Source organism: Perissodus microlepis, chromosome 18 (assembly GCF_051167445.1).
Source record: "Perissodus microlepis isolate ML-2025 ecotype Zambia chromosome 18, ASM5116744v1, whole genome shotgun sequence".
In the NCBI taxonomy this organism is placed as follows: domain Eukaryota; kingdom Metazoa; phylum Chordata; class Actinopteri; order Cichliformes; family Cichlidae; genus Perissodus; species Perissodus microlepis.
Genome location: NC_140478.1, coordinates 22,205,172 through 22,228,204, shown reverse-complemented (window position 1 = coordinate 22,228,204; position 23,033 = coordinate 22,205,172). Strand labels below are relative to the sequence as shown.

General features: G+C 37.5%; 1 protein-coding gene and 1 long non-coding RNA gene across 5 annotated transcripts; one reads left to right on the top strand and one right to left on the bottom strand.

Moving 5' to 3' along the window:
- Positions 1-1,861: 1,861 nt before the first annotated feature.
- LOC146367853 (uncharacterized) lies at positions 1,862-4,489 on the top strand. Its single transcript, XR_014797642.1, has 3 exons — positions 1,862-1,912; positions 2,291-2,352; positions 2,849-4,489. It is a non-coding gene; the product is annotated as an uncharacterized LOC146367853 (long non-coding RNA).
- Positions 4,490-10,799: 6,310 nt separating this feature from the next.
- Positions 10,800-22,821, bottom strand: LOC146367852 (uncharacterized). Of its 4 annotated transcripts, none has more exons than XR_014797637.1 (4): positions 15,807-22,821; positions 15,460-15,615; positions 12,459-13,598; positions 10,800-12,131 (listed from the first exon to the last, which is right to left on the bottom strand). XR_014797637.1 is itself a non-coding variant. In XM_084913165.1 (4 exons), the coding sequence occupies exons 2-4, from the start codon at positions 15,861-15,863 to the stop codon at positions 13,284-13,286; spliced, it is 528 nt and encodes a 175-aa protein (XP_084769291.1). In that variant the 5' UTR covers positions 15,864-17,750; positions 18,395-22,821; the 3' UTR covers positions 10,800-13,283. The 4 variants fall into 4 exon arrangements, 2 of the variants coding, with proteins under 2 accessions (XP_084769291.1, XP_084769290.1); XM_084913165.1 differs by having other exon boundaries at positions 10,800-13,598; positions 15,807-17,750; positions 18,395-22,821; XR_014797638.1 differs by having other exon boundaries at positions 10,800-13,771.
- Between the last annotated feature and the right edge of the window lie 212 nt (positions 22,822-23,033).

The following is a 23,033-nucleotide window of genomic DNA, read 5'->3' as shown; positions in this document are numbered from 1 at the left end:
GACAGGAGACACCACAGGGGAGCTTCCCCTGTGGTGTCATTATGGTTCATTTGTGCCAGCTGTTCCCCAGGTGTCTCCATTTCCCCTGATAACCTCATGTGTGTATTTAAGTCCTGTGTTCCACCCCTCATGTCATGCCAGGTTTTAGGACTCTGTGCAGGTCATGTTTATGTTGCTTGTTCATGTATAAGTTCATAGTTCCTTTATGTTCCTTCACAAAGTCCTGTTCATAGTTCTCACAGTCCCCTTGTCATTGTCTTCCTAGTTTTCATAGTTAAGTCTCAGTTTTCTGAGTTTTCAGTGTTCCCCAGTTTAGGTTTCAGTTTAGTTTTGCCTCTGTGCTTACTGCCTTGTTTTGTTGACCTGATTATCAGCCGAAATAAAAGGCTTGCTTTTGTTCAAGTTAGTTGTGGTCTCCTCGCCTGAGTCTGCTCCTGGGATCCACTCACTCCGCAAACCATTACAATATTTGGTTTTTGAAAGACTTAAGAAACATAAATATCAACCATAACACAATGTTCACAGAAACAACTTCCAAGGAATGTTGTGGAATTATTCACAGTAACAGGAAGCAAACATAGTTCCTCATATCTGACATATTATTCAAATCACTCCTGAGAAAGAACACATTTAAATGTAGTTTCACTTTTTATACTTAATATTTGGTCCAAGGAGTATACAGACTAAGGTTTCCAATACCAGCCTAGTATAACATGAAGATTACTTCAAACAATTGGACTCCAAAGATAGCCAACTAGAAAACATCTGAAATAAAACAGCTTAACTACCTACTAGGTTAAGCTGTTTTATTTCACTGGCAATTTCTTCATCTTCGCTACCATGATTTCATATGATAGAACCACAACCCCACCACAGTATAGTAGTGGTGTGTCTATTGTGTGAAAAAGGAGTAATATAAACTGGTTAGTTTAATTTCAGTAAAAATGGGACCTAAACTTGACCTGGAATACTCAATATTTGTCATGGTCCTGGGTCATGTGACCCAGTGTTTGTGAGTTTCATGATATTTTGTTATTCATCTGTATTCTAGTTTCTTTTCAGTTTGTCTAGTTACATTCTGTCAGACCTAGTTTGCAGTTATATTTTGTGGTTTATCGGATTCCCCTTGTGTCTCATCCCTGTGTTAATTCTCCCTTAGAGGTTAGTGAGTCTTATCTGTCATGTCTCCTGCAGACAGGAGACACCACAGGGGAGCTTCCCCTGTGGTGTCATTATGGTTCATTTGTGCCAGCTGTTCCCCAGGTGTCTCCATTTCCCCTGATAACCTCATGTGTGTATTTAAGTCCTGTGTTCCACCCCTCATGTCATGCCAGGTTTTAGGACTCTGTGCAGGTCATGTTTATGTTGCTTGTTCATGTATAAGTTCATAGTTCCTTTATGTTCCTTCACAAAGTCCTGTTCATAGTTCTCACAGTCCCCTTGTCATTGTCTTCCTAGTTTTCATAGTTAAGTCTAAGTTTTCTGAGTTTTCAGTGTTCCCCAGTTTAGGTTTCAGTTTAGTTTTGCCTCTGTGCTTACTGCCTTGTTTTGTTGACCTGATTATCAGCCGAAATAAAAGGCTTGCTTTTTGTTCAAGTTAGTTGTGGTCTCCTCGCCTGAGTCTGCTCCTGGGATCCACTCACTCCGCAAACCATTACAATATTTGGTTTTTGAAAGACTTAAGAAACATAAATATCAACCATAACACAATGTTCACAGAAACAACTTCCAAGGAATGTTGTGGAATTATTCACAGTAACAGGAAGCAAACGTAGTTCCTCATATCTGACATATTATTCAAATCACTCCTGAACGTGAACAGATATAAACCCTGGGATAAACTCTTTAGTTTCACTTCCATTGGACATTGCTGGGGTGACTGTTTTTCCACCTTCAAAATCTTTATTTGAAGGTAATTTAACATCTTTAAAGATTTTACTCAGTAGAAGGTCTTCTAGAAAATTCTGTGTAAGTTATAGCCCAAAGAATATTCATAGAGGATTTTCAAGAAATTCTTGTTTTGTTTTTGTTGTTTAATTGTTTTTTGTAAATCTAACATGTTTGTTTTCTTTTTTCCATATTGTTTCAGTGACTGCCAATTTTTTCTCCCTTCATTAATACTTGATAACATACTGATTTCTCCTATATATTCCATAGGTCTTAAGGCTCATAGACTGAATGGTGTTATATTTGCATTGCACTGTGCTTTTGCCCAGTGACTTGATAATTGCTTCTGGTATTTGAAAGCTGTAGCATTGTCATATCTGACAGGACATTTTTCTTTGCTTAGGCACAGTTCGACCTTCCAAGTTGAACTGGCTGGAGCGGAGGATTAATCATTTTAGTCTGACTGTAAGTATTTTAAAGTATTTTAACAGAAAAGTACGACTACAAATATTAGAGCTTCAATGCTGAGTCCACTTGAGAGGATAGAAACAGTGAAGAGGTCTTAAGTCTCCACTGGAAAGCTGTAGTATTTAACCCCACTGATTTTTCAAAAGATTCATTTGGTAAACATGGGTTCTCTAAATGAACATCAGCAACATAAAAAAACATTTCCATATAAGCAGGGGTCATACAGCCCTGGCATCTACAGAAAAGACAGAAAGCGATATCAAAACAAAACAGAACTGTTGGCTTGTTTAGCATCACCAATAAAAACGCTGTAGGATTCATGCATATATTGATTATCTATGTTGAATAGAGACACAGTATACACATCAACACATAAATGAAATAGCCTGGGCCTTCCACGTCTCTTATGAGGTCAGGACATTTTTTTTAATGTCCTTCAAGAGGAGTCTGCGATCATTAAGTCATCCTGCTTTTTTCTTCCTTTTTTGTCTAGAAAACCAACACGTCCTGGCTGAAAAGATCAAAAATGGGAAACGAAGTACCAAGGGAATCTAACCCGGCTAATCACCTGACTTGCCAGGAGTGTTCTAAACCGCTGCAACCATGCTACAGCTTGGAGAAACATTCGATTAAAAACTTACATGTACACGTGTTTAATGGAGGGGAATACTACAGACTAGAAGGGCCGAATTATATATACTTCTGCACAACTTGCTTTCAAAAGCTTAAATAAGAGATGAGAAGAGGAGAGGAATAATAGAGGAGCGACAGAAAGAAAAACAGAATCAAAAACCACAAGAATCTCACCCACAAGCTAAAACAACAGCTTGAGAAAAAACAGATGCCACATTTCATAGGAATATGGGTTAAGAAAGGTGGGACTGAAAGGGTTTGATTCTCCCCAGACTTACTTCCTACATCTAAAAGAGTGCAAAAGGACTCGACATCCAGCCTTTTAGCTTAAAATGACAACATGAAACAATCACATGAACAGTACACATGATTCTAAATAAGAAAAATGTTATTCTTGCTATGTTGTAACTGTTAAACACACAATCATAATTTAGATGCAATTTTGCTGATTTTGCAATAAGAAAATATAATCTATGAAATGATTTGAAGAATAGGACTTTTACTGAGATTCCATATAGGGTACAAATATAGAGGACACTGATCTCAGAGAATCTCTGACTCTAATATGTATAATTTGAAGTTATATTGAGTATAATGTAACTAACAAGTATTTCTATTTAATTGATTAAATTGTGTTGAAATGGATGTTCATGTGAGACTGAACTAATAGTAAATCTAATTGAAGTAAAATCACAAACTGAATGATATATGAAGGAAATATATGGATATGCGATTTAAATTTCATGTCCATTGTTGTATATCATTACATAACTGAAACCGATTTAGAGTGCTTTATTTAGCCGTGGAGGGTAACAACTGAAAATATGAAATAAACACACATGTAAGCTAAGACTAGGCTAAAACAGCATTGTTGTTCGGCTTTTCATTTCGCCATCTGTTGATTCACTCGAAGAGCAAGTAACGTAATACGGGTCAAGTTATCACTTGGATATCAATCTTTTGTGATACACCGTCATATTTACATTATTTGTACAGTACGAATGATTTGCTTTGATACCTGGTCCAACTTAAGCTCTCCTCTGTCTGCCTGTCTGAACTTCTCCTACAGCAAACTCGCAGACAGCAGCTTCTCCCCCCTCACTCACGTGCGTAAGTGCTGTGCTCAGTCACCTAGTGCCTGAGCTCGGATCATACCAAAATTAGGGGGAATTTACAACTATGCGCTATGGGCTTCGAATATTGTGTGTAATTTTTGTTTTATACAGTTGTCAGTCAGGCCTCTAACTATGAAACAAATTACACTCCAAAAGACCCCATGCTTCTGAAAAAATGACCCAGGTTTAAGCCCAGTAAGCCAACCCCCCGCTCCACCAATATGCCCATTGTCCTCTCAATCTTTCTCTTCTTAAAGATCAGAACAAAATCAGCAGTAGGTTAATTAGATAAATATAATTCAAGTGATTTGTTTCTTGTGGGATTATTATGGTTATTTGTATGGCTCTTTCTTTGCTCCTGCTAAACTGCTTTAATAAATATCCTACAAAAAGTCAAAATTGTGGACATTCCCTTTAACCTTAAACTCTAACCCTAGAGTAATACAACGAGTGCTGATATAAAAGCTTTGAGATGCATTTGTCAGTATTATTATGTGTTATCTTTATGGTGCTAGCGTAAAGATATTGTGTAAAGGTTAGCATATTGTAGTACAACTGGTTACTATTTAAACGATGTCAGGACAGAAATATTTGCTTCTGTCACTATTTAAGTTTCTAGTTAATCAAATTACCAGTAAAATGATTAACCACAGCCACATTCACAATAAACATCCTGATTAGCTTCAATCTGTCTATAACAAATATGTGCTACTTCCAGTGCTTCATTTAAACTGTATGATACTCATACTGACCCAGGGACAATTTAAAATACAATCCTACCTGTCTGAACAAAGTCTGGCTCCTTTAATCCTGCATGAGAAACCCCAGGATCCTGGTTTATTGACCCCCTTTCCTGCTGGCACACCTGAGTAAGCTAAAAACTTAAAGTTTACATCATGCATCCAAATACATCATACATGATCAGTGCCTTAGGTTAACACTAAAAATTAAACAGTACCTGTCTGTGCTGAACATTTATAATTAGGATTTTAGTCAGGCTGCATCGGTTGAATCTGCTAATCGTAAATATCAGTATTTTTTTTATTCAGGTGTGGAGACGATTGAGATTATTCCTATATTTACCTGATGGCCCTGACAAATGTGTTGGGTACATGAAGGATGTGTCACAGTCTGGCTGAGGCAGACTGTACTCAGATTCAGAGGACTTTATTTATCCCTGAGGGGCAATTGAGAGACTGACCTTGCCGACCGTACATACAATACACAAACATCACATTGGGGAGACAGGTCAGGCTAGGTAGCTGGTCGTCAGCCACACGAGCAGCAACCTGGAACCGAACAATAGAAAATAAACAACATCAGGAAAGACAAGGAGAAAGAAGAACTCCCCCCAGACTGAGCTCCAACAGGGAGATCAGTTTGAGAACAGAAAATGATGAATGAACATGAAAAACTCTTAATACACCATAGAAACACATGACAAGCAACAGGAAAATAGACGAGACTAGACAAGGACACAAGAAGCTTAGCAGGGAAGATAAATGAAGGGAAAGGAGAAAAGTCCGACCGCCTTCGCCAAGAGTATGGAGTGAGGAAGAGGACCCAAATGTACAACAAAAACTTGAGTTTTAACAGAAAGCAATATATTTATTGTGGATGATGAATAAGTACAAAACAAAAGGCAAAATCAATGACAACGCTAAACAAAGCCCTAAAATGGGAGGAAACTAGAAAGTATCATGAAAAAATCCTAAACATGGAAACAAGAACACGGAAATACCTGGAAACATGTCGTGAACTTACCAGATGATCTGATGACAAATGACTGGAAACACACAGACTAAATGCACACATGAGGTGATCAGGGGAAGTAGAAACACATGGGGAAACAGCTGATATGAATGAACATAACGACGTCACAGGGCGACAGTAAAACCGAACACATTGAATGTAGGAACACAAGACCTCTTCAAAATAAAACATGACACATAATGAGACACAACACAAGACACGCAGCATGAAATACGTGAAAGGCAAGGGAGAGTTAACACACAGGCTGAAGACACAAGGGGGATCTAATAACAAAGAACTATAATGGTAACCTAGGCATAATTGAAATGAACTTAGAAAACCTAAAGGACTTAAACATAAAAATAAAACTCAAAACGCTGGGTCATAAGACCCAGGGTCGTGGGTAATGTACATCAAATCACACCTTAACTTACAGTTAAGGAATATATTCATGTTTAATTAAAAGAGGAACCAATGATTTTTTAAATAAATTTGTGATCAATTTTTTGAATATTGATTCCAATATGCTCTTTATGGAAATCTTATTTCAATTTCATTTTCCCTTTTTAGGTTGCCAGGGCAGCTCTTAAAAGTCACCGTCCACATGTGTCAGTGTGAACAAGAAGCACTCTGCTAATGTGTTTACCAGCAACATCCAGCAAGATTTAGACAGCATTTTCCATCTCCCTGCTGGAGTGTTTTGTGTGTCTATTATATATATAGGACAGTCAGATTTTTGTCAAGGGTTTTTGAAGCACCCTGTGCTGGAGGAACAGCCTCGCTTGCAGAGATAAGTCAGTTTTCAGAGGTCACCTAAAAACTCTCCCATCCTGGCTTTTATGTGTTAGATTTATCATCTGAAACATTAATATTTCAATGACTGTTGCTAATACCACGGCTTAATACACTACAGATTCCTGATGGGAAAATCAGTCCTATTCCTGGGCTTTGCTGACCTCTGTCTCTGTCAGAAAACAAAACCAGGATTACTGTAAATATTTCTGTGAACACCATGGACCCACACAGCATTTGATTCCAGTTGAACTGTTTCTTTTTTTTTTTACAAGTTGTCAACACAACTGTATTGTTAAAGGCCAAGCAAATGGTGCTATTGGTCGCTACGTAAGAAACAACAACAACAACAACAAACTTTATTTATATAGCACATTTAAAAACCAGTGGTGTACCAAAGTGCTTAACATGCAAGAGGGTAAGATGAAGTAACAGGGAAGGATGAGGGCTATGGCAAGGTACCAAAACGTGCTAGCAGGTTTAATGCAGGTTGAATTAAAACACACGAAGGCAAAAGAATTGCATATAAAAGCATAAAAGAAGGCTAAGTGTAGAGGATAAAACAGTCAAAAAAAATGAAAAATGAATTAAAAGTAATTAAGAATAAGCCGAAGATAAGAATAAGCGTTAAGCTAACTATCAAGCAAGCGTTAACTGGTAGAAAAGGCGAGGCTAAATAAGTGGGTTTTTAACCGCGATTTGAAGGAATGGATGGAATCAGACTCGCGTATAGCGATGGGGAGGTTGTTCCATAAATCGGGTGCAGCCAAGGCAAACGCGCGGTCACCTCTAGTCTTCAGCCGAGATCTAGGCAGTACCAAGAGTGACTGGGAAGATGATCTTAATGCTCTAGTAGGGGTGTATGATCTAAGTAGCTCAATGAGGTAGCTTGGCGCTATATTGTTAATAATTCGGAAGGTAAGCAGCAAGATTTTGAATTGAATGCGGTACTTAACGGGAAGCCAATGCAGATCAGCAAGGACAGGGGTAATAGAGACACGCCGCCCACTACCAGTAAGGAGACGAGCAGCGGCATTCTGAACAATTTGGAGTCTATGGAGGAGAGTAGAGTCTAGACCGAAGTAAAGTGAGTTGCAATAATCCAACCTAGATGTCACAAAGGCGTGGATAAGCTTTCCAAGGTCCCTATGTGGAACATAATGTCTGGCCTTGCTAATAAGACGCAATTGATGGAAACAAGATTTAACAACAGAAGACACGTGTTTATCGAACTTAAAAGAGCTATACAAAAATACACCCAGGTCACTAACAGTGTCGGTGAGGAAACTGTTAAAGGAACCGAGGGCGTCACGGAGTTGGCTACGGGGGACTCTACTGTCAAACACGATAATTTCCGTTTTCCTGTCGTTTAGAATAAGAGAGTTACCTGCGAGCCAATTTTTGACCTCACGCATGCACTCGCGAAAGCCGTACAAAGACATAGAGGGATCATCAGTTAGCTTGAAATACATCTGTATGTCGTCGGCATAACAATGATGTGCGATGTTATACTTCTCAAAGATTGCGCCTAAGGCGAGCATATACAGTGAGAAGAGCAGGGGGCCAAGGACAGATCCTTGGGGCACGCTGCAGGAGACAGGTGCAGCAGAGGAGAAATAAGGGCCAAAATTGATTGAGAAGGACCTATTAGAGAGGTATGACTTAAACCAATCTAGGGCGGCACCTCCAATGCCAACTGTGTGTTCAAGCCTCGCTAATAGGATGTTATGATCTACCATATCAAAGGCCGAGGATAGATCTAGTAGGACCAAGACTGAAGAACGTCCGGAGTCAGCAATCAGAAGGAGATCATTGAGGACTCTGAGCAAGGCCGTTTCAGTACTATAACAGGGTTTGTAAGCAGACTGAAATTTATCATAAATGGCATTCGTATCCAAATACGGCTGGAGTTGTGAAAGAACGATCCTCTCCAGTATTTTGGACAGGAATGGAAGCTTAGAGATCGGCCTATAGTTCCCAAGATAGTTATGATCAAGGTTCCTTTTTTTAAGAACGGGCTGGACAACAGCGTGTTTGAAGGCTAAAGGAACAGAGCCTGCAAGTAGAGATATATTCATTAGAGATAGGATGCTGGGTCCAATTACGCTGAAGCAATCCTTAACTAAACGAGATGGAAGGATATCATAAGCAGGAGAGGTGTCCTTTGATTGGTCAATAAGGTGCTTGAGAGTATGGAGTGACACCTGCTCAAACTGCTGAAATGATGATGAACAACCAGGGGTGGGAATAAAACTCGACACTGAAGGGAGTGAGGACTTAAGATGTAAAACTTTACGAATAAAATGAGTTAAAAAATTTTCACAGAGAGAAGGAGAGCACGCCAGTGGCATTTCAGGACAGGGGTTAACCAATGAATTGAAAACATTAAAGAGGGATCGGGGGTTGTGACCATGAGTAAGAATAATTTTAGATAGGAAGGCAGCTTTGGCCATTTTAGCAGCAAGTTGAAATTGCAACCGGCTGGCACGCAAGATATCATAAGAAACCTGGAGTCTATCTTTCTTCCATCTTCTCTCATCCCGGTGGCACACACGTCGCAAGGCATGTGTAGAAGCGTTTAGCCAGCATTGGGAAAAGGATCTAGGGTGCTTCATTTTAACAGGGGCAACTGTATTGAGGATGGAGGAGCATGTGGAAGAAAAGGTGCTAGCAAAGTCATCAATCGTGGAAGCCAGGGAACAGTCAGGAATGGAAGAGGCAAGTTTCGAAAGAGACATTGAAAAATTCTCCACAGTTCCAGAATTAATTATACGTGTAGGGCGTAGGAGAGCATCAGGGTGAAGTTCAGAAGTACATAAGTTAACATCAAAGATAACAGGAAAGTGATCAGAAATCCCAACATTGCTTATATCCTTAATGCTAATTTCCAAGCCATATGAAAAAAACAGATCGAGGGTGTGGCCCCTTGCATGGGTTGGTTGATTAACCCACTGGGCAAGATTAAAAGAGTCCGTTAATGCAAGGAAGTCTTTGGCTAATGGATCGTCGTTACAGCAGATATGAATGTTAAAATCACCCATAATAAGCACACAGTCATATTTAAAAATAACTGAACCAAGAAGATCAGCAAATTCGTGAATAAAAGTCTTATTATATTTAGGTGGCCAGTAAACCAAAACAATTAGAGAAGTTCGCGAGGCGGTCATCTCCAGAAGTTGAGCCTCGTAACTGATGTAGGAAGAACAGGGTAGCTGTCGGACTTTGTATTTACATTTAGAGACCGAGGCTAAGCCACCACCTCTGCCGGTAAGCCTCGGAGAGCTAAAAAAGACACAGTCCGGGGGGAGAAGCTCAGAAAAAGGAAGCGACTCACCAGGGCGAATCCAGGTCTCCGTCAGAAAGAGATCATCGAGGCTTGTGGTGGAGAAAAAGTCGTTTAACACAAAGGTCTTATTTACCAGCGACCTGACGTTGAAAAGAGCCATCCGTGTCCAGGGCGGTTTTCACAGTTGAACCATGATAATGATGTAATGATGTTATTTGCATTACTTTGCAATGTTCTCTGTGTTATTAATCTACTTCTGCTCATTTCTGGTAATGTTATCAATTTTCTCCTTCTTATTTCCATTAATGCTATAAATTTTCTACTGCTGATTTACATGAGCGACATACTGAGTTACAACGAGGAGGGGTTGGTTCTTGTTATAAGGCGCTGTTTGAAAGACCAAAGCATGTCATCTGCTCTACTTTTGGGGTAAGAAGTCTGTCTTCAAATTCTTCATTTATTCTTTATTCTGGCAGTGGATCCTGATAAAGCAGTTTCCACATGTATTTTTTTCAGCACTTTTCAGATGAAGTTATTGTAGTTAAAGTGCTTACCTTTTCTTGGATGGATGCTTTAGCTTCCTCTTTTAGATGAGCTGAGTTGGCAGTTGAAGCAGAAATGGGATATGAGCTGCTATTTACTTATTTTTATTTTTTCCCCTTAAAGCTAAAATAATTTCAATGATAACAATTTAGCCTACTTTATCACTCTATTTCTGTCTGGTTAAGGTTATATGTTTAGTTTCCTTTTTCTGGTTAGGATTAAATTGTTATAAATGTATTTGTTGACACAGATTTTTCTGTTCTGAAACTTTTTTGTGTTTTTTTTAATCAAAGATTTACAAACTGTTCAAGCGACTCTTGAAAGACTGGTAAGTATATTTATTCAACTGTTACAACCATGTTCCTAGAGATTGCTGGACAGAGCTTTTTTTCAGATTTTTTTTAATATAAGTTCATTTTCACAAATATTTCAATATCTTAAAGCAAATAGAGCTGCACAACATGACATCAAGTAAATAAATGTCTGAACAAAGAGGAAGTGATTGTGTAATGTGTATACTGTAATATGTATGTAATATGCACTACAGCATCATGGACTGTGGGTCTTAACTTGTGATTTGTGCAGTGAAAAACAGTGAGGTTATGACTGACCTGTTGGCTTCTCCTGTGTATTTGCTGATCAGCCGATCAGAAACTGTACCATCAGCTGCATAGCCAACAACCGTAGCTGGAAATTTCACACTGTCATATAGATGCAGGGTGGAGCACAAGCTCTAACAATGTCTGACTTGGCTTCCGAACATAGGCTGTATTAACTGAGGATGACAAAAAAGTACCAGTCACTTTGTTTCTGTTTCAACATTAGTCCCCCCTAATGTAGATGACGGTCTCGTCTGGCAGCTTTTACAATCAGAGTCATGATCTGAATGCACTGTTGTGCCAAACACATATGCTTTTCTGAGAAGAGCTCTATAAATTTACTATAGGCTCTTGTCGGTGTTCCTTTCTTTTCTTATGTATTTAGTTCATTCATTTCCATTATTATTCACATGAGTACATGTGTAATATTATCTGTCTATCTAGCTATGAAAATATTCCAACAAATTATGAAACAAAGAACTGAAAAACACTTGAAACATATTTACAAATATGACTTGATACAATCTTTGGTTCATATGGTACTATGTCATGTCATATTTACTCTCATGTCGTGAGGCACTCTGTGTGAAACTTCAGAAAACTGTTCTTCTGTGCTGTGAAACAGAGGTGCACATTATACAGCAACTTTTGTGATCTTGTGCACCCAGGAATCCTGCATCTTCCCTTTCCTTGTTCAGTTCATTTCAGTTTTATTTATTTAACGCCAAGTCACAACAATAGTCACCTTGAGGTGCTTTATATTGAAATGTAAAGATTCTACAATAATACAGAGAAAACCCCAACAATCAGATAATCCTCTATGAGCGAGCACTGGCAACAGTGGGAAGGAAAAGCAGGAATAAATCATTTGTCCAACCCGACTCATGCAAGGGAGACATCTGCCCCAACTGGTTGGGGATGATGGGGTTGTCATATATTGTTTACTTGTATTGTCTAACCGGAGATCCTGATTTGGAATGGGAGCTGTGGGTCTCTTTTGAGATATCCAAATGTTGGGCTGCCATCAAGAAGTATCCCTTATTGCACAATGTTGCCCTGAGGAAAAGAAAAAAAAACATTTTTTTAACGTGCAAAATAAAAGACACTTTCTAAAACCTGAAAAGCTGCTTTCTACAGCTTCACACACACAAGTAATTTTTATTTAAACATTGATGCCATTTTAAATATGATTAGTAGGACAAATATTCTTACATTCTTCTCACACCTTGTGGTCTTTTGACCATGTGTCAGAAAAGGACATTCCACTTTTAAATCAAGCTTGATAGTGACTTAAAAATCTTAATGAATGGAAATGTGATATTTTTTAAAACACTGATTGGTTGGCACCATTTAAGTTGCACTTCTTCTATTTGCCGGTGGTACCTGCTGTCCAGTGGCCTGCCCTTCCACGATGCTGTCTCTTCTTCCACACTCTAAGAAATAAAATGTTGTATTTACTCCACCCAGTTATGTCAACCGGTTCCACACAACTGGGTTAGTGAAATATAAAATGTATGATACATTTAATTTGATCAACAAATTTTAAGTAAATCTGATAAATCTACTCACCCAAAACACGCTCTACTGAAAATATAGGATTAAATCACTTTAACAGAATTGCAACTTACTCTATTTAAGTTTGTAAATTAAAAAAAATCGAACACAAGTTTATTCAGTTAACCTAACTTTAACAACACTTTGTGTAAAACTTGGTGAAGCACACTTTGAGCAATTCAAATGCTTCTAGATCTTTTTTCCTAAACAACCTTTACATATATTTAAGTGCATTTTAAGTGCAGGAAGACAAGATACAGAATGTCATGTTAAACTCAAATGATTAAAACTGGAAAGTGTTGTGATTCCAACATTTTTAACATTAACATGCCTTAATTTAAACTTGATTGGGCTACAATGAAAAGCCCACAATACAGCCCTGCAAACAGCAGGTAGAAATTACTTTTGTGTCATTTTTGTCCATATTTAGAAAAATAACCTTTGCTTCAAAACTTAAACTGAAGTCCAAAGTTAGGAGCAGTCTTTTTCAGTGTAGTTGGATGTTGGTAAAGGTTCAAGAACAAAGAACGCAGAAAAGTGAAAGGCCTTGCAGAAGTTCTTGTGGCAATTCAAACTGAACAGTTTATGAAGTGCAAGGAGAAGGGTTCGAGAACCTTAAAGTTCAGTGTCCTCTATAGTTCAGTGCAGGCTGTTTCACTCAAGCAGTTTGTTTTTCAGAACCTGCACCTTCATGGATAGGTTGTTCCCATCCAACTCCATCAGCACCTTCTGAAGAAATTCAAATGTGTATTTCAGGTGCTTTGGGTAGCTCAGATTTAGACTGTAGATTAGTCCAAGCAGGAGGGCACAACCCTTTGCCACATCACTAAGAGCTTGCAGCACAGTGCATCCTTCTATGATGACACCAATGTCCTCAGGTGTATCTGCAGAGTTTGCTCCTTCATGTCTGACAACATAGACTCCCAAAGTCAGCTGCTCCGTTTCTCTGCTTGCTCCAAGATCCACGTCCTTTAAATAAAAATAAAAGAAAAAGACAAGTTAATTGCATACATATACATATGGACAAGTAAGTCCACCTTCCATTTCCAATCCCAAATTAAAAAAAGGAAAATAACTGATCGTTTTAAGTAGACACAGATAGTTTTTAGAACGCATTCCTGTCGAACATCAACGCTGGGATTCTGGTGGAGATAAGAACTCAATATGAGAGAAGTTTCCTATTTTGGTTCCTTTCAACCTCTTTACAAAACAAAGTCAAAAATATTAACACATAATCCAGATAAGTGATTAAGCAATGTTTCATAACTCACATCAGTGACGTGCAGTGAGGCTCATGATTGGTAAGGCACTGACTCCTCTGAGTCAGATAAACAAATATATGAACTCAAAAATCGAAGCTTTTCAATTTTGACATTACGTGAAAGCTTTCATTTTTGCTTTAATCAATTCTAGATTGTTCAACAATATATTTAATAATTGTGCCCCTAAAAATATTAAAATTAAATAGAAGATTAGAACTGGGCAATATGGACTTAAAATCCTATCATGACATTTTGTGGTATTTTTTGCGATAACAATAAGTCTGTGAAGGTTCTCAGTCATCCAGGTCATCGTAGTCTAAGGCGCTTGGAAAGAAAAGTGAAGCTTCTTCAGTGAAGAAGCTTCTCGGATGAGAGATGAAACGTCTTCAAGCAACTTAAAGAAGTCCAGACGCTTTTCTTTCCAAGCTTCTTAACAATAAGAGTTACAATAAAAGATCATAATAGTATTTTTGCCTATAAATCTATCAATGCAGCCTCACAAATACAAATACTGCAAATTAAATTTAGCAAATGTGCTATTTAGACAAACCAGCAGTTATTTATCTTGTTGAATTGATGATAAGTTTGACATTAATGGAAGTAATAGTCTCAACTAAATTATCATATATTTTTTTAGAGGTTTGAAAGCAGTCTATCATTTGTGTGTTATCACAATATTGATAAACGATGCAATAAGTGCCCAGCCCTACAGAAGATGCATTAAAATTTATTTAGGTTTGGTGTGTCTCATTTTTTGTGTGTAGTAAATAAATTGGTCAAATGACCTGGAAACAATTATAGAAAAATCATTCATTTTACATCAATTTATTAATTTATAAATAGGATATCCATTGAAATAAAATTGGTGCGTCTCATTGCTTAGGACTGATTTGGTGTCAGTTTGTCCTTTGTGAAATTTACTGATGTTCCCCAAGTGCGCTGCTTTATCCACTGTGTCAATGGTGCTCTCAGTGTAATGTGATTACACTGTGAATCCATATACGTGTACCTTTTATACATGTTGCCTTTAGGGTTCAGCACTGCCCTCCATCAGCCTCACTCCATGCATTTTTGCAGCACATTTATGACCAATAACATTAAACACGTAACACACATTCGTCAAATAAATTAGGTAGTCTGCATCAAGTCATCATCTGTATTACATGTGTAATCAAACATGTACGTTGGCGATTTAGAGAAACAGCAGTGGGATTGCGCATGTGTGTGTCCGTGGTGAGACACAGCATCATCATTGCCTCCTCTCAGCTTTTTACCTTGAATTTGAACAGAAAATCCGCAATGACAGCAATTTTGACCATAAAAATATTGAAATCACACAGAAAGCAAATTTAAAATCTAGTGTACAAATTTAATTTCTCTTTTGTTAGTATTTTACTTCTCATTAAGGTGTCTCACTTGACTGCATGTCACTGATTCACATGTATCTACAAAATATTCAAATATACACATATTCAGTTGAAAAAAAAATCTGATTAATGACAGACACAGAAGTTGAAGAAGCATTCAAATAATTTCAGAGCTCAATCAAGGTCAACTAAAATACATACCCCATCCATGGCTGCCATGATTAAGTTGATATTGCGTTTAGCTGTTCCCCCCTTCTTTTTGAACACTCTAAGAAGGTGGTCAGCGTAGTGGTCCAGCTTGGCCATGAAAGTCGACAACAAAGGGACCATGGTGATGCGAGCGAACTCTGCAACAACCTGAAACATTAAAAATTACAACTACAGAGTATTCTCTATTAATTTTATTAGAGGCCACATGCGAGAATGTTACAACTTTCAGTCAAACACATTTTGTATCTTTTAAAATTAACAATTTACAGTACTTTGTTCTTCTTCAAATACAAGTTCTTATGAAAATGACTTGCAATAACAAAGTTAGTAAGAATTACCTCAGTCTCTGAAAACAGGGCAGGCCATCTGTTTTTGACCCCTGCAATGAATGGCATGTCTTTGATGATTTCCTGTCTTCGGTAGCGATGATAGCCAATGGAAACTGATACAAGGAGTTAAATGCATTATATATAACAGTATTACACATTATTCTGCACTTCAATGACAACAGATGAACGCATGTCTTATACTTTACAAATCAAACTGTTAATCGCCTAAATCCCAGCGTTTGACACTAAACCAGAAATCTACGGTGGCCCTGAGAGGCCAAACGGACTGCAACTTCAGAAAACACTTGCAAAAAGAAAAATGCTGCAAAAAGAAAAATGCTGCAAAAAGAAAACTGCTGCAAAAAGAAAAACACTTGCAAAAAGAAAAATGCTGCAAAAAGAAAAATGCTGCAAAAAGAAAAACGCTGCAAAAGCACACACAACACAACGGAAATGTTTCTGGGGAGACAATAACCGGACGGACCAGTTGCACGAACCAAAACATGTATGTATGGCTGTATCCCAATTCAGGGTCTGTGTCCCAATTCAGGGTCTGCAGCCTTGAAGTACGCAGCCTTAACGGTCCTCAAGGGCCGCGTACTCAAAGACCGCTGAGGCCGGAAGTGCGAGGCTTGTAGGCTTGTGAAATGGGACGGTCTAGCCTCCGTTGCGCTGTCCAGGTTGCCTAGCAACCATGATACTAACAGCTGGAAACGTCTCATACAGCTTTGTTTGACAGAAATGAAGGAGAACATATTTTGTTCATTTGTTTCTACATGAGCTTTGTGTGATTTGATAAGTATCTGAGGCTGAGACCACAGGACTGTAAAACATGATTGTTGGGCTTCATTTCTGTACTGAACAGTCATTTAAGATTAGCGAGTAAATAACAATTAGCTAATGTTGTTCATGAGACTAAAGTCATCTCACTTTGGTAATGTAAATATAATATGGCCAATATTATATTAATCCTTATTAGTTATTACAGCAGTGAACATGAACTCTGTACCAAACACTGAGCTTCAGTAAAGATTCAAGTTGCATTTATTTATATTTCTTATCACCTTAAATCTTCACTTAAAGACAAGTATCTTTGAGAGTGTATCTATAGATGTATTATATATAAGAGACAAATATTGTTCGTTTAATATGTTGGCATTACTAAATTTGGCTCAATGCTTACATATATGTGTAAAAAAGCAAATGTACGAGCTGTGAAAACTGTTTCTGATAGAATGAGGAGTAGACTGATATATTAAATATTCCTTTATTGGGTGAGAAAATCAGACCATGTCATAACTGCTTTAAGTCATACAGAATAGATATCAGAGCCTTAAACAGGCTGACGTCTGCTAAATGGGTCAAACTGGGCAGAAAGTATACAAACACATAACATCCTTATAAAATATGATGTAACACTATAGATCAACTTACCTCAGAATATATAAAGCATATAAACAATTACAACAATATGATGCAACAAACACAGCAGTACTACTAATCCAAAATACTCAAAGCTTCATAGAACTGAAACAAACATTTATTTTTAGGTCCATTCTGCTGCTGATACATACTTTAGGTTTCTGAATATTAAACTTGTTTCTGCCTTTCATAGTGTGTAACTTGAAGGCCCTGAGTACTTTCTCCCACACTGAAAACACTGGAATGATAATATTATTTGAAAATTACCTAATAAGACTGATTCAGGACAGACAATTAGTTATTTTAAACTTTTCTAGCAGTCCTTCACAAACAGGGAACAGTGTCTATTCTCTCCATCTGTCAGCTGCTGCTGGCTCTTCCTCCTCCTCTTCCTCACACACTGCTGAGTTTGTCCTGGTGGATCATCAGGGGTGCAAAGCCTCACAGATGATGTGCAGCAGTGGGTCCCTCAGTCTGTCCTCACTCTGGACACTTGCAGTTGTCACACATGGAAATCAAATGTGTGATAAGCTGCAGGATTCAAACACAAGTGCAACATGTTCATACTTTTATTCCACAATCAGAGAGAAAGAAACAGAGAGAGAGTGCAGGACAGACAGACAGGTGACAGTCTCAGGTGTATACACTGCTACAAAACAGCACAAGAGAAGGAGGATTTAGTGTTTGTGTTATTACGAGTGCTAAACAAGAAGAGTTCCCAGATGGTACAGTGGACACGTGTGACTGCTGTGATTAAAGCATCTTTCTTTCAGCTTAACGAGTGAACCGTCAGCTCGTTCAAACACACGTTAAAGTCCGTTTGGCTCGACACCACCGAACAGAGGCAGCAATATAACATAGCTAACATTAACAGTACAGTGAATCCTGCTTGTGCCGTGATATTCAGGACTGCAAACCGAGCAGCATCACTGACTTTCAGCCTGTTGTGTTTGTGGATATATGACTGACTTTAATTATCCACAAAATCATCAGATTCTCTGTAAGATTAAGGTCGACTATCGAACGGCGTATAAAGTAAAGGCTTTAAAACAAAGTAAACGCTGAAAGTACAAACATCGCTAATGTCACATAACATGTGGCCAACAGTAATGTTTTAATGTTCTTCATTATTAAACATTTGCACATAAATAAGTGACATAATATTCAGTACTTACTTTTGAAAGTTTACTCTTTGGCCGCTCCGCTTCCACTTCTTTGAAGTGTCTCCCAGTCCCAGTGCACTTGTTAGCATGTTTTGGTTCGTGCAACTGGTCCGTCCGGTTATTGTCTCCCCAGAAACATTTCCGTTGTGTTGTGTGTGCTTTTGCAGTGTTTTTCTTTTTGCAAGTGTTTTTCTTTTTGCAGCATTTTTCTTTTTGCAGCGTTTTTCTTTTTGCAGCATTTTTCTTTTTGCAAGTGTTTTTCTTTTTGCAGCATTTTTCTTTTTGCAGCATTTTTCTTTTTGCAAGTGTTTTTCTTTTTGCAGCATTTTTCTTTTTGCAGCGTTTTTCTTTTTGCAGCATTTTTCTTTTTGCAAGTGTTTTTCTTTTTGCAGCGTTTTTCTTTTTGCAGCATTTTTCTTTTTGCAGCATTTTTCTTTTTGCAAGTGTTTTCTTAAGTTGCAGTCCGTTTGGCCTCTCAGGGCCACCGTAGAAATCAACATGGAGTCGAATTCTTTCAAACAATGTAGCAACTTAATTGAGGCACATTTCTAAAATACACTATACATTCATTTCATTCTTCAAACTACAGGATCGCTGGCGCTCCCGGTGGCCATTACTGATGTCAGGGAGCAGGTGCGGTAGATGTTGGGAGTAATTTTAAAACTGTAGGTCTTAGTAGGCAAGTCTCACCTTAACAGGAATCGCAAAAGATTTTGGAAAATTACACCGCAGCAGGTTCAACAATATTTGTTAAATGTCTTCATACTTCTAACACGTGAGAGAGGTATACAAGCTAGAGTGTTAAAAAATTTACCAGGCATCATTTATTTTAAAAAAAAATGCAAAAGTATTCCCAAAAGTGTCAGATGTTTATCAGTTAGTATACATTAATCAAATTTGTCATCCTTAAATTGTTGTACTTACCAAATAATCCTCAGATGGCGATGGATTCTATCCAGGATACTAAGCATATGCAAGTCTCAGCTGAAAATGGCGATGATCAAACTTCCACACTGCACATGTGCAAACTCAGAAGTACGGAGAGCCTATTAGGACAATCCTCTTTAAATTAAAGTGCTCTTCATTTTAAATGAACTTTGTACGTTGGATTTAATTTACTGCATTTTGTTGTATTGAAATATTATGTTGTTAATTAAATTCAAAAACACATACTTGTGTTTAAAGTTAAAAATCAATTGGTGGCATTAGTTTTAACATAAAACATTTACATAATGCTACCAACATCAGTGTGTCATTCCTTAGAGTGCAGAAATGAATTTAAAGTGCTTCTCATCACATGCAAGATCTTGAACAATCAGGCTCAGTCTTATCTTAAAGACCTCACAGTACTGTATTACCCTAATTGAGCACTTTGCTCTCAGACTGATCGTATACGTGTGGTTCTTAAGATATTTAAATGTAGAATGGGAAGCAGAGCCTTCAGCTTTCAGGCCTCTCTTCTGTGGAACCAGTTTCCAGTTTTGATTCAGACACCTTCTCTACCTTCACGATTAGGTTTAAAACTTTCCTCTATGACAAAGCAGATAGTTAGGCCTGGATCGAGTAACCCTGAATTTTCCCTTAGTCACACTGCAATAAGCCTCGGCTTTTGAGGGCTTCCCATGATGCACTGCGTATTTCTTCTTATTCACCTTTCACTCACTGTGTGACTACAGACCACTTTGCATTTAATCATTAGTTATTATTAATCTCGCACTCTCTTCCACAGCACGTCTTTTGTCCTGTCTTTCTCCTATTACTCCCAACTACTCGCAACAGATGACGCTCCCTCCCTGAGCCTGGAAGGAACTTCCTGGAAGTTTTTCCTTCCCATGGTTGCCAAGTGCTTGCTCATGGGGATCATCTGATTGTTGTGGGGCAACTGTTTTTGTGATTTGGCACTAGTGTATTCATCTCTGTGCTTGTCCTGGCCCCAATGATCTCAGTGCAGCGTTTGATGAAGTTTTAAAGAGCTGTTATGTTAAACATCGTTCTAATAAATTTTTCATTTTTCAGAAACAAACTAAATCCACAATTAGGGCTGCCACAAACGATTATTTTGATAGTCACCGATTATTTTTGTGATTAGTCGACTAACCAGATCATGCATCCATTGGACGTAAAACGTACAGCTTATTGCACCAGCATGCATCTGCTCTTATATAACTATCATTAGCTTATAGCTTTAAGTGTTTAAGGTATGTGCTAACTAAAAATAAAGACAAGATGATTGTTTGTTAAATTTTAATGAAATTTGCAGATTGTTTCGGTGAAGTTTAATAAACTCCTTGCTATCTAAAATATAACGGGACACCGGAGTATATTCTCGAGCATCTCATGCTTCTGATAATCAGTTGTCTGCTTGACATTTATTCAGCTGTGTAAAAACTATAACTTTAATCTCAGCCAAACCGATTTACTCAGGAACAAATAAAATACTAAAAAAAAAAGCCAAACAATAACATTTTTAAGTTATCTAAGTGACTTATATATATTTAACCTGAGTAGCGAAAGACGGCGGTGGGTTTGAAAACGATTTGCCGGAAGTCCGGTGTGCTCACCGGCTCTAGTGAGTCTTGCCCCCGGCTAGCTATCGAGCTAGAGGGTAACAGACGTCTCCGAAAACGTCGGAGCACTTTTGAAAGTATGTGATGTCTTGATAAATTGAGCAGATATTTGAGGTTTACGCAGTTACATTCTCGCCTGAAAATATGTTAAACGTTTATTTTGTGACCCCGAAAGAATAATAAGAGTAATATTAAAACTAACTAGCTGCCGCCATTGTTGGAAAATGAGCTGGGCTGCGCTGGGCCGCGCTATGAATTCTGGGACAGAGCTACTTCTTCTTCTTCGGGGTTTAACGGCAGCTGGCATCCTTGTACATGCAGTGCTGCCATCTTCTGTTTCAGTCTGTTATTACACTCTTAAATCCTACTACTTATTCCTGCGTCTTTTGTGATCTTACAAAGCTTCAAATGACGCGTCGACTATTAAATCAGTCGTCGACGATTTTGATAGTCGACGTAATCGTGACTAGTCGACTAATCGTGGCAGCCCTATCCACAATCAAGAATGGGGAACCAAGTACCAAAGGAGAGTAACATGGGCTCCTGCCTCAGATGCTGCAAATGTCCTTAAATCCTGCCTCCATGCAAATCGTTTGATGACTTATATAAATGTGTTATTCATGGCCGACACGTATATGTGTATAATGGAAGGCAATATTACCGACCAGTTGGTTATGATGACGCGTGTGAGTTTGATTGTTGCTTTAATAAGCAATAAGCAAAGGGTTTTCTTTGTTTTGTTTTTTTCAGACTGTACATTACAGAAAAAGTTAAATCCTAACTGCTTGCTTTGCCATTGTGGCTCAATGTTAACTGTAAAATTAAGACAGGTGCTGTTTTTGCTTATTTGTTTTTATTTCAGTGACTTTGTGACTAGTTACTTAGTGAGTTTTGTAATATCTGAATATAGTACATTGTATAACATAACAGAATACTTAGAAATGCTGTTAAAAAATAGCAACAAAAAATGTTCTGTCTGTTCTGGCAAAAATCCTCATGTTTTGCAAAATCAGATAAATTGATATTTCTAATTTACCTTTTTTTTTTTAAAGCCAAAGCACAAAGAGAACACAAAGACTCACAGAATGCTGTAATAACGTTTTTTCTCAGACTACATGACTGATTACTCTCAGAGCAATTTGAATTCATGAACTGTCAATAGACTATCTGAGTGTCCTCTTTAGTGCTTTCACAGAGGCAAAACACACATCTCCTGTATTCAGTTTCAGAATGTGAAAAACTATCTGGTAAATAAACCCAGTAGGCATTTTCCCAGCAAAATTACAAAACCGGTATCAAAATACAGAATCACACTTTCACTGGAAAAAAGTGTGTGAGTAACGACTTTTAATAACAAAATAAACAAACAAAATAATGACAGTGAAGGAAAGCAAATTCTTCTGACATCTTTATCATTTAAGTTTTTACTGATATTTTAGAGTTAATTAATAAGGAAAACTATTTGTAACTTATTACACATTCTTAGACAATTTAAAAAAATAACACATTCTGTTGTTTTAAATTAGCCTAAATGTTGTTCATTCAAAATGCAAGATGGACCCAGTTTTACCAGCTGCAAGATTTATTTGAGCTAGGGTCATTAAAAGTACATCAGTAAAACTAATTTATTCTTGTAAATAAATACTGTCCAAAAATCTTGAATCCAACTCTCTTTCTTTATATTTTGCTTCAAATTTTCTTGTAATTTCATAATCTGGCCTTGAACAATAGGTCTTTTAAAGTTTTTGTTTGGACACCTTTTTCATTCTAATCCTTGTACCGGTGCATACCTACCATATGCATCAAAATAAAAACTTTGTATCTCAATAATGACTTTTGAATTCATTTAAGAATTTATGTTTTAATTATGTTATTTATTTAAACATTACTAAATAAATGTGTTGTACAATAATTTAATTAAAACTATAAACAACAAACAAATAAGTATTTCAAAATGAAATATCTGTACCTATTATTACTAAATAGTAAATTAAATACCCTGAATAAAAGCCTAATTTCATACAATAACATTTTCAAATTACCAATTAAATAACAGATTTTCTAAAATCTTTTTTTTGAATTGG